General features: G+C 45.2%; 1 protein-coding gene across 1 annotated transcript; it reads left to right on the top strand.

Moving 5' to 3' along the window:
• The first annotated feature begins 580 nt into the window (after positions 1-580).
• On the top strand, positions 581-6,883 carry LOC123163199 (T-complex protein 1 subunit epsilon). The gene is made up of 9 exons (XM_044580945.1): positions 581-950; positions 1,466-1,784; positions 2,619-2,967; positions 3,582-3,714; positions 3,788-3,840; positions 4,207-4,309; positions 5,624-5,790; positions 5,877-5,990; positions 6,453-6,883. Exons 1-9 carry the CDS (start codon positions 752-754, stop codon positions 6,621-6,623), a joined length of 1,608 nt encoding a protein of 535 aa, XP_044436880.1. The 5' UTR covers positions 581-751; the 3' UTR covers positions 6,624-6,883.
• The last annotated feature ends 5,872 nt before the right edge of the window (positions 6,884-12,755 follow it).

Here is a 12,755-nt window from a genome sequence, read left to right as displayed (position 1 = left end):
TTTCAATTTCTCAAAAATGTTCCCGATTTTTTTGGAAAATGCTATGGATTTTAAAAATATTTTTTCTATTTTCGATAAATGCTCTAGATTTTAATTAATGTTAATGAATTGGAAAGAAATCCTGGATATCAAATATTGTTCATGATTTGATAAGTGTTCTTGAATTAAAAAAATCATATTTTAAAAGGTGTTCTAAATTCATAGAATATCCCTAAAAAAATCTCATTTTTTCAAAAATATTTATAAAATATTAAGAAATATTCAGGAACTGTAAATTATATAAGAAATATAAAAAGGTAAAAAGGAAAACATTTTTTAGAAAAATATAAAATCCAAAAAAATAGAAAAATGACAGAAAAAGAAAACAAAGAAAAGAAATGGTTCGGAAGAGTATCCTAAATGGACCGGTCCAATGTAGCCGCGCGCTGTTGGGCAGGGTGCGCGATTCATCGAACATGGGCCAATACTTGGGCTTACCAGAAACCCTAGACATCATGATCATGGCCAGGCCCATGTGCTCATCCCGGCCCAAACCACAGCCAGGGTTTTGCCTGAGTGAAGCCGCCAGAAGTTCTCAAGTGGGAGCACGAAGAAGAAAGCACCACAAACCCTCGCCCCCGCGGCGCCTCCTCCCTCCCCCCAGAAACATACCGCCGCCTCATTCCCTCCCACCACAGCACCCCTCCTCGTCCTCGTCCGATCCGCCCTTCCGGAAGCACCTGGGAGGGGCAGCGCCAGCGCTCCGGCCGCCATGGCGCTCGCCTTCGACGAGTACGGCCGGCCCTTCATCATCCTCCGGGAGCAGGAGAAGAAGTCGCGCCTGCAGGGGCTCGACGCGCAGAAGGCCAACATCGCCGCCGGCAAGTCCGTCGCGCGCATCCTCCGCACCTCCCTCGGGCCCAAGGGCATGGACAAGATGCTCCAATCCCCCGACGGCGACGTCACCATCAGTAATACCCGCTCCCTCTCGCTTTCTCCAAGTTTTAGGTCTGGTCCTTCCGGTTAGCCTGGTACGAGATCCGGAAGTTTTCGCGTGCCATTGGATCTTCGGCGTCGGTGGCAGGGCAGTGCTTTGAGGATCAGGGTTTCTGTTAGGTGTCACAGTGAGTCTTATGACAGTGAGATCTAGCTGTTTGTGGGATGCCCCTTGCTTTCGTGCTGTTATGTTGTTGCTTGGGGAAGGATATGGTACGATTTGTAGGGCTAGTTTGTTGGTTTCGTCATGTTTCTGCTCGGATGGGAAGACTGTGTATCGTGGAAATGCTAGGTTGCCATTTCTGTAGCTATCTCTATCTAGTGGGTACGAGCGTGCTCTTAGTTTTACTGCTGCAACTGTTATGCTGAAGTGAGGCGAGGTGCCCCCATCCTATGCGAATCTGGAGATCCGGTTGTTTTTTTAGCACTTCATTTATATTGTGCTTACGTACTTAATTGATTTGTCTCATGTTTCCACATGGATTTTCAGCCAACGATGGGGCGACGATCCTGGAGCTGATGGATGTTGACAACCAGATTGCGAAGCTCATGGTGGAGTTGTCCCGCAGTCAAGACTATGACATTGGAGATGGTACCACCGGGGTTGTGGTCCTGGCTGGGTCGCTTCTGGAGCAGGCTGAGAAGCTGCTGGAACGTGGTATTCACCCAATAAGGATTGCCGAAGGTTATGAGATGGCGTCGAGGATAGCTGTTGATCACCTTGAAAGCATCTCCACGAAATATGAGTTCAGTGCTACAGACATAGAGCCTTTGGTGCAGACCTGCATGACAACTTTGTCCTCAAAGATGTGAGTAATAACATATTGTGCTTAATCAGTCAGCTGCTTTAGAACTGAGTTATAAGATATTACCTCCATCCCAAATTGGTTGTCTTAGATTTGTCTAGATATGGATGTACCTAACACTAAAACGTGTCTAGATACATCCGCATCTGGACAAATCTAAGACAACTAATTCGGGACGGAGGGAGTATTATTTTGGCTTGAATTGGGCTTCACATTTGTCTGCAACAGGCAGGCTGTCAGGGGAACATGTTGCCAGTTTTGTTCCCTTTGTTTTGCGAGAACACAATTTAAGGACAGTATACTTGCCTACAGTTTTGGAGAATTTCTGGTGTCATTTTAATTGCAGATGTTACTGTCTTATCTTGTTGTCTCTTGAGCTCATTTTGTACAATAATACCAATTCCGCAGTTGTACTTCTAGAATCGACATTACATGAAAGAAATATTCTGGTATAGCAGAAAGACTATTTGTTACAGCCTTAGAAGTTGGAAGTATCCCTTCCATTTTAGTATAACCGTCCTTGACCCCAAGTGAAATGTATTTCAAATAACTTCCAATTGAGGAAATGAAAAGCGTGGATGCAATACTTCCACACTCTAGCCTTGCTTTATTGCCTTACTAGATGTTAAGTGGTTGTCACATGCCATTGTGGTATGTCTTTGCATAATCATCTGACTCATTTTTTGCTAACTCTTTCTTAGTGTTAGCGTTGGTCTGTGTGCATGGCGGGCTGATGATATAGTGCAAATGTGTAATGGATGGAGTATTTCTGTATGGGTACATTTTACATAGGTTATTACAACCTTTCTGACCCGTCCAATTATTCTGATTCTACAGTGTTAGCCGTTGTAAGCGGGCTCTAGCTGAGATTGCTGTCAAAGCAGTCCTTGCGGTTGCTGATTTGGAAAGGAAAGATGTAAATTTGGACTTGATTAAGGTTGAAGGTAAGGTTGGTGGGAAGCTCGAGGATACTGAGCTAGTACAAGGAATCATTGTTGACAAAGATATGAGCCACCCCCAAATGCCAAAGAGAATTGAGGATGCTCACATTGCCATTCTGACCTGCCCATTTGAGCCCCCGAAACCTAAGACAAAGCATAAGGTTGACATTGACACTGTAGAGAAATTCCAGACACTCCGTGGGCAAGAGCAGAAATACTTCGATGACATGGTTCAGAAATGCAAGGTAAACGCGTATAAAGGACAAACTGTTTATATATTGTGGAGTAGCTTGTTTTTGTATTCTTGGTTTGTGATGTGTGCTCTTTTACAATAACTAGATGGTACCTCACGTGTTGCTGTGGGAATTCGTTGCAATATATTAATTTTAATGAGATTTGATTGTGTGGAATATAAATATTTTGATTGATAAGACGTGAACCAAAATTAAAAATACATACGACTTACTGTATTTGATTATGTATAGTTGTAAAATATTTATTGAATATAAGTAGAATAATAGAATGAAAAATAATTTCCCATGCATAGTTGCATGTTGTGGGAGATCTTTTCCCATGCATGGTTGCATGTTGAGGTCGGCCTTATCCCGTATATAATTGTATGGTGGTGTGGCATGCTTTCATGTGTTATAAATAAGTTATTGGGGATGACTCTCTTAGATATATGTAGGATACATTATTGTTAATACCCTTAGGCTGCAAAAAACACTTCCTACCAACCTTTATTGACATTTATGTTACTTATGTTATGCTGCACGAAGTGTATGCACATCAATCTATTTTTTATGTTCAGTGTGTGATTTGCTCAAAACATAATCGTGTAACTATGTACATTTTATAGGATGTTGGTGCAACCCTAGTTATTTGTCAATGGGGGTTTGATGATGAAGCCAATCATTTACTCATGCAAAGGGAGCTGCCGGCTGTCAGATGGGTTGGTGGTGTTGAATTAGAATTAATTGCCATTGCGACAGGTAACCTACCTCTCTTCATGTGATTCTAAATTATATTTTATGGCAGTACATAACATTTGAGAACTGCCTGCAGGAGGGAGGATTGTTCCAAGGTTCCAAGAGTTGACTACCGAAAAGCTTGGGAAGGTATAACCTGATCTGTCTATCTTTTTTCGAACAAGTAATATGCATGCATTTGTTGTGAGGGTTCAACAGAGAGTGAATGTAACCATGTGTGGGTTTCTGAGGCAGGCCATTCACCACTGTTTGATATGCTGAATGATTTATCTACAACCCTAATTCAACCATCTTGCTATTCTTGGTAGCTGAGTTGGTTGTTTAGTCAGTTTCTTGAAAACACCATGTGAATGCCTTGCACTTTGGAACAGCAGTTATACTAGAGAAAACAGAGGATGTATTGTTTGAACTTTGAATGGCACATGCTTGGTAGCCATCTTAATTTGCTTTGTAAAACATAAGATTTATGTTTGTTTGCTTGTGCTGCTTAAATAGGCTGGGTTAGTCAGAGAGAAGTCATTTGGAACAACAAAAGATCGGATGCTTTACATCGAGAAGTGTGCCAATTCCAAAGCTGTAACTATTTTCATCCGCGGTGGTATGTTCTGATGTATATGTTTTTTCTTTTCTTCATATTGACACATGTATGCTCAGTGCTTTGTTGGGCCATGGAGGCATTATCCCACCAACCGCGAATCTGTTTGAGACACACTTTGCAGTTCATACTGGATAGCATGGATATTGTTATATAACAATTGGCAGTATGCGTACTTTGAATTTTCAAAGCAATGGTTTTAGAAGAAAATTTTAATGCATGTTGACTCCATATTAGATCGTACCAACTATTAATTGTAATACATGAGAAATAATTCTTGTTTTCACTAGAACTGAAGAAATGCCAACATGTTTTTAATCGTGATAGTATTTTATCGTACTTGCCATACCTCAAGACGGCTTATAAAATGACACCAGTGAACTACAAAATTTCTAATTATTGCCATGAACTATCCAAAGTTGTCCAATATACCCTCAAATGTTGATCTGGGTGATGTCGGAGTCTGTTGGCAACTAATCCAAATCATTGAGCTATATATTCAGTACCACCCTCAAAACCACTGTAGGGTTTAATATAACTCCTTGCCAGTTTGGAGCTCACTGGTTATGTAGTTCTGGGGCTTAATAAGGGCATGTTTGGTTTGTGCCCATGGTTGCCCTGTCAAAAAGTTGCTAGCCAAAATTTTGGTTGAGGTTTTGCCGGCCAACAGATTAGCTAGAAAATGAACTAGAGTTGGTAAACAAACATTTGCATGCCAAACAGTTGGTATCGATCCAAACAAAAAGCCAATGCTTCTTTTGTGATGACCGAAAAATTGGGAAGGTACACTTTGGTCACAATCTGAACATAACCTAGGCACCTCTGTTGTTCATGATAATGTCCACCTCTGTTGTTCACGATAATGTCCATTTTTTTTGTTGAATCGGTAATAGTCATATCATAACATTAAAATCATCTGTACTATTTAGTTGTGTGCTGTTACTTTTTTAGGATTGTAAGATTGAAGTCCTCAAAATATCTGAGAAACACCAGGCCTAGCTGCTGTTTTCCAGTCTTAGTTAGTACTACCTCCATCCTGGTTTATTGGTCCTCTTCGTATTTTGTGCCTAAATTTGACCATAGATTTAACTGACAAAATGTTAATGCATGTCACCAAAGTCGTATTTGAACATAGTTTCCAATGGTACTATTTTTTGTGACATGCATTAGTATTTTGCTAATTAAATCAATGTTCAAAATTTGGCACAAAATACTAAGGGGACCAATAAACCAAGACAGGGGTAGTATACATTTCAGTCATATCTAAGCTAATAATTTATACGGGTATCTTCTGATTGGTATTCTGGCATTGCACAGGCAACAAAATGATGATTGAAGAGACCAAGCGAAGTATTCATGATGCTCTATGTGTTGCAAGGAATCTGATCATCAACAACTCAATTGTATATGGTGGTGGCTCAGCAGAAATATCTTGCTCAATTGCTGTTGATGCTGCAGCAGATCGTCATCCTGGAGTCGAGCAGGTCATTGGGGTTTTGGAACTGGTACTACAAAAGAAAGCCATATATGTATTATGTTTTCTTCTAATTGTGCTTCTTTGTACTTTCAGTATGCAATCAGGGCATTTGCTGATGCTTTGGATGCCATTCCACTAGCTTTAGCTGAAAACAGTGGTTTGCCGCCTATTGATACTCTCACCGTCGTAAAATCCCAACATGTCAAGGTATTCTGTTTTCTCTGTTGATTTTGACATCACTTTATAATGTTGGTTGTCAGCCTGTTCTTCTCATGTTAAAAATCCTCCTTGTTCTGTTATACTCCTACTAATTAGCCGCATGTGTTTTTATTGGGCTTGTGATAGAATTTATTTCAGAAGTTACTTTTGGCTAGTGCCTGTGTTTAGTCCTTAGTCCTTCCCCACCTGGCATTGAGTGTGCTTGATGCTGTAGACGTTGTACCATCATCTCAAGTCACATCATGTAGTGTACGATGTGAGGGTTCCAGAAACCAGCACTGACCTTCTTGGCATGTCACTGCCAGTCACCAGTGTTTTTGAGCTTATATCTACCACACCCTCTGTAAACTAATATAAAATCTAAAATCTTATATTAGTTTACAGAGTGAGTATTGTTATGTCATTCCTTCTGAACTGAGGGTAACATTTCATTTCTGAACATATTTCTAGGAGAACAATTCTCGCTGTGGCATCGATTGCAATGATGTTGGTACCAATGACATGAAAGAGCAGAATGTTTTCGAGACTCTGATAGGCAAGCAGCAGCAGATCTTGCTGGCAACACAGGTGGTCAAGATGATCCTCAAGATTGATGATGTCATAACGCCTTCTGAGTATTGATGACGCCTTCAAGAACGGAATCGACTGTGCTAAGTGGCATGCACTCCATTAGTCAGCATATTTTATATGGGTTGATTTGGATTTGCTCCTAGAATTCTTACATGGAGTGGTCACTTGTTTTATTTGATGAGCTATCTAGTTCTGTGACGTGAGTTCACACTTTGTAGAGCTTGAGAGACAGTAGCACATATCCTGTCGATACCAGTTTTAGCCCTTGTTGTGTTGTTCAGATGCTTAATGCTATGGTTTTGGACCACTAATTTGTCTGCTTTGTCGTAATTGTTTCATTTTTTTGTTTACTTTGTCTAAAGTATCTCAGGTAAAGTTGGTGTGAGTCAGACATGATGTGTACCAAGTTACTTGTTTTTGTACCGATCAAGTGCCAGGAACGGTGTCTTCAATTTGCTTTCCTCTAAAAAAATATTATATGTGACATAAACTGAAAAACGGATTCTTGAAAGATTTCTGGATTTTGTTGGTTTTTGTGCTCGGGATTCTGAAGCTAGAAAATTTGTCTTAAGTAGAATCATGGCAGTGGATGTGACTTCTGGAAATGGGACATATCTACAAAGATTTTTTTGGGTCGCAAATGAAGTTGATCCTACACCCGTTCAAAAGTAGGGGAGGCACATTTGCAGGAGGCAAGCAGCAGTGCATGGTAGATGATGTTGCAGGTGACTAGAGGCATTGAAGGATGGTTGGAGAACCCAACATTGCAGGCTTTATTGAAAAGCACTTAGGCCAACTCCACCGCGCGACCCTATCCTGTCTGCCCCCGTCCGTTTGGGGTAAAAGGGACAAAAAAGGCGGCCCAGTGCGCGGCCTCAAATGGACAAATGTCCGGATTCGGTCCGTTTTTGACCCATCCCCGGCCCAAACTTGCGCTCGGTTTGGGGTGAAACGAACAGCACGCGGACGGGCGGGACGCGCGCGCTTGTCCTCCCTTGGCCCGCCTGTCGGTGGGAGAAACCACCCCCCCCCCACGCCCATTTGGCGCCATTTGCCCCAAACCCTCCCACGTCCCTCCCGCCGCCCCCTCTCTCTCCCCTCCATGGCCGACGCCCCGCCGAGTTCCGGCGGCCTGGCCGTCGACCCGCCCGCAAAGGTGAAGAAGAAGGCGCCAAGGAAGCCGCGGTCGGAGTGCACGCCGGAAGAGATCGCCAAGTTGGACGCGGAATCGGCGAAGAGGAGGGAACGGAGAGTGGTCGTCAAGGTCAATGCCGCCGCGGCCAAGTTCGCCGCCCAGCGCGAGGAGCTGGAGGCCGCGCGGCGCGAGGCCACGCGGCGCAAGGCCGCTGCCGATGAGAAGGAGGACCTCGTCAACAAAGCGCACGCCATCCTCATGCTTGGCATGGGCCGTCCTGCCGGGTTTCCTGCAGCGGCCGTCGGCCCGGCGAGCACAGGCTCGTCGGTCGCCCGGCCTACGCACTGCCAGTCGCCGACGTCGCGCACCGTGCCCATGTCGCCCTGCTTTCCTCCGCCAAGGCACGACGGCCAGACCCGTTTCTCGGGGTCGCCAGACGTGTTCGCGCCGTCCACACCGCGCCCCGCGGCCATCATCGACCTCAACGTCACGCCTGGGTCCAGCAGCGGCGGCCAGCCGTCCGTCGAGATGCTAAGAAAGCAGGCACGAGCACCATGCCCCCCCCGCGTCTTGTTTGACGAAATGCCAACCCCAACGCCAGCGGTCGACGACCCCTTCTACAACCGCTACATGGAGGACGTGATCTTCGACGGTGGGCATGGCCGTGCCTACGACCCCGATGAAGGTGGGCACGACCGTGCTGACTACGACCATGGTGACTCGTGGCATGAAGACGATGACATCTATGTCAGAAGGTGATGAAGAAGAAAAAGAAAGCAATGACGTTGATATTAGTGGTGCGCCATTGTTCATCGACGAGCTCACCCAAAGAGCGGAGGCACAAAAGAAGAGGAAGAGCATCCGCACGGGTTCATATACACAAGATGAGGACAAGTTGATTTGCCAAGCTTGGATGGAGATTAGCCAAGATCCGAGGACCGGCGCGCAACAAAAGAGCATTGTTTTTTGGACTAGAGTCCACAAAACATTTCATGAAAGGAAGATGTTTGAGCCCTTCCAAATTACAAGCAACCGTGGCATCGGCTCGATTCAAAAAAGATGGTTGTTCATCCAACAAGAGTGCAACAAGTATTGTGTCGCATTTGAGAGCATTGAAGCACGGCCCGTGAGTGGTCTCGGCGTTGGGGACATGGTATGATCTCCTCTTTCTAGCCCTTTCCTTGCTACGGCCATGAGACTTCGGCCGTGTATATGATTTGCATGTTCACTTGTTGTTGATCATGTGGTGTAGGCATTCCAATCTTTGGAGGCATTCAAGGCCCGGCACAATGACAAGCCATTCACTCTTACGCATTGTTGGACGCTCATCAACATGTGCCCTAAGTTCAAGGACCAATACCGTGAACTACAAAGGAAGAGAGGACTGAAGACGGCCAAGTTCGCCGAAGGTGGAGATGGCGAGGCGTTGAAGAGGCCGAGGGGCAAGACCAACTCCAAGGTGGACGACATACGTGACGCCTCATCCATGGCCTTGCATGAGACTTTGCATGGCATGATGTCTCAAAAGGATGTGAGGGACGAGAAGAAGCGGCAAAGCAAGGACGAGCAAATGAAGCAATACCTAGACCTTCAAAGACAGAAGCTTGAGATGAAGGAGGCGGTCAAGAGGAGGAAGATCGACATGGAGGAGGCGGCCCGGCAAAGGCAGCTCGACATGGAGGAGGCGGCCCGGCAAAGGCAGCTCGACATCGAGGCCGACAACATCAAGGCCAGGCAGAGGCAGCTCGACACCGAGGCCACCAATGCCGCCACCAAAGCGAAGGAGGTGGCCGTTGCGATCATGAGCGTGGACTTGTCGAAGATGAGCGACAAGACGAGGGCTTGGTTCGAGGCCAGGCAGAAGGAGATGCTCGACGCCGAAAGCCTGAACTAGGCCGTCCGATCGGCGTGGCCGTTCTTTTTGAGGCTGGCATGGATGCCGCCCGTCCGGCCGCTGGTAGTGTGCCGGCGAGAAAACATTCATTTTTGAGACCGGGTGTGTTGCCGGCCGCTGGCTGTGTTGCCGGCGACGACAATTATTCATTTTGGAGGCTGGCTGTGTTGCCGGCCGCTGGCTGATGCCGGTGATGGACGTGTAGGCCGCTGGCTCTGTTGCCGGCGTGATAAGCCGGGGCCGCCGCTGGCCTGAACTAGGGCTTGGCTTTGAAATGTTGCTTTTAATTTTTTAAGTATACGCGGACAGCATGGGGCAAATGGATGCGGCCGCGCGCTGGGCGCACGGCCACCGCATCCCAGGACACGCCCGGATACGACCCCAAATCCCTACCCAAACGGATAGAAACCAGACAAAACGGACGTCCGTTTGGGGTCGCGCGGTGGAGTTGGCCTTAGGTTGCTTGTGTGAATTCTAGTCGTTCAGCTAGTTAGGCTTATCAAATGAGGTAGTTGGCTATGGATTACACTTTGCTATGTGCGTGTTAGTTGGGAAATGAAACAGTGTACCGTTATTGTGTTCATTGGTGTCGCAATGTATGAAGATGAATTGAGCACTTCTGCAGAAGATAATCATTATGCGTGTTTCCTAGAGATCACTTATTGTGCATGTGCCCTCTCGTTAACAATATAGGGACAACAACATTGCTCTTAAATGACTAACAAAGAAATCATCCCAAGAAGTTAATCACATGATGTAACAAAAGCATCATCACAACATTGCATCAAAGAGGCTACAATTGTCCGAACCAGAATATTGCTCTAGTTTTGAGATGCTTGAGCACTAGAAGTTCTTCATCTGCATCTACCTCTTCTACCATCCCTTCTTGCCATTGCAACAACAAATATTGAGTCACTCCTCTCACCTTCGCGGCATGCAAGCGCAAGCAGTGGACTGTGCATGAGGCCATGAGGGACGATGCTTGGTTGAGCAAGATCAAACCTTCTGTGGAGCTCACTTTGGGCCACATTACCGAGTTTGTCGCCCTTTGGGTCCGCCTAGAGCATTTCCATCTTCAGCCCGACGCAGAGGATGACATCTTGTGGAAATTTGAGGCCAACGGTAAGTACTGTGCTATGTTTGTGTACGAGCCACAATTCCCGGGCTCCATGTTGACCACCATGAACAAGACCGTTTGGAAGCCCCCCCTCTAAGGTCAAGTTCTTCGCCTAGCTAGCGTTGCAAAATAGGCATTGGACGGCGGATCGACTGCAAAGGCAGGGATGGCCTGATTGTGGGCTATGTACGCTATGCAAGAGAGCCAACGAGATGGCCCCCACCTTTTCTACAAATGTCGTTTCACTTTGCGAGTGTGAAGGATGGTGAAGGATTGACTTGGTTTGGCGAACCTGCCAATGTATCAGTTGGTGAACGAGCGCTTTGTCAAGAAATTGTGTACCAACATGTCAAGGCCCAACACAGCTCACCGTAAGGGAATGGTCACCCTCACCATGCTTGTCGCTTGGGTTTTGGGTCATTTGGATTGAGAGGAATGCCATAGTGTTCCGAAAGAAATCGACGCCACCATTCGACATTCTAAAGCTTATTAAGGATGAGGCCAAACTTTAGGTTACCGTGGGGGCTAGGCACTTGGGCGCTATCATGCACGCCGCCAGAGTAATTTGTTGATGTGATTTTTTGTTGATGAGCTAGTTGGACCACCCCTGTGAACTCTAAACTCATTCTTAATTAATGAACGAGGCAAGCCTTTTGCCTCTATTTCATATACAACAATATTGATTCATCAGACATCCTATATCTTAATATGTTGGTTGCCTAACATACTTATCCAAAAACCGAAAGGAACAATGTATGAAGAAGATTAAAATTGAGACGATGCTTAAGCAAACCATGCATAGAGGATGTTACCCTGCTCTGTCATAATAAAACACCTTCATCATACATATTCTCTTACATGATTACATCAGAATTTGAACTGAAACATAGTAGTCAAAATGGAAAGGAATGACCTGCTCTCTCTCTCTCTCTCTCTCTCTCCATTACTTGGAAAAAATAACTTTCCCATAAGTCTACAAAAAACATTCTTGGAAGTACCAGACACCTTCAAAATTTGAACCAAAAAGGAAACACATGTTTCCGGAAGTGCGTAGTACCCTTGGTGGCACTGGGTTGTCCAATAGGTCTCTTGAAGGTTCAACAGTTGGAGTACCGGGCAAAATAAAAGTGGAGGTTCCAGCCGAGAGGAGGGAAGCCAACTTCAACGTGTTTTCTAGTTCTTTTGGCTACCGGTTTCAACATGCAGAGCGTAGTCAAGGACTTCACATTCACGACGAAGACATCATGGGTAGAACTTTCCTTTCCCCTTTGCAAGCCTGGAGAAAGTATTGGAGATGTGAGAGGTATGCAAATGTTCTACGAGAAAATCCACAAGATCTATGGCCCAATTTCTGCCAAGATGGGTGATAGCACCGAGGTGAGAAGCTACCTTGTCAATCTCATGGACTATACTCACACTCACAAGGGACCACTTGATGTAATGGACTACATTTTCCAATAGATGAGCAATGTTGTGATGGAGAGAAGGTTTGCCACCTATGGTCTATCCCTTTACACCTTCATTGTCTATGTTTTTTCGGTCACCAACCTCGTGTTTGAGAATGATTACTTTCTCAGAAGCATGAAACTGTCAAGATTTATGTCGACAGGAACAAAATAGGTGATGGTGAAGAAGAGGATGATGATCAAGAGGATGAGCATGGCACCATGGATCTTCTCTATAATCAGTTTGGAACTTTTGGAGCTTGTAGCTTAAGGTCTAAGGGTAATGATAGAAAGATCACGAGAGGCTTGAAGTTTTTTCTTAGCACAGGGAAGGTTATTCATATGAGGCGGTACAAGGACCATGTTACATGCAAGATGAACATAATAATGGTCAAGGGCAAGCATGGAGATATTGTAGAAGCCGGTGCCGAGGAGAAGATCACTTCCTAGGAGTCATCCTTTGGTGATGCTTTTGCCCTTGATGATGCCACTTCACCGCCTCATGCTCATCATGATGATAACTTCGACCATGAGAAGAAAAGCACTAGTTGAGCTATGGTCGTTAGCATCGCTTCTTATGCCTTTTTTTGCA

This window comes from Triticum aestivum, chromosome 7B, assembly GCF_018294505.1.
Source record: "Triticum aestivum cultivar Chinese Spring chromosome 7B, IWGSC CS RefSeq v2.1, whole genome shotgun sequence".
Lineage (NCBI taxonomy): Eukaryota > Viridiplantae > Streptophyta > Magnoliopsida > Poales > Poaceae > Triticum > Triticum aestivum.
The sequence above is the reverse complement of the archived record's forward strand: the minus strand, read 5'-3'. Positions and strand labels throughout refer to the sequence as shown.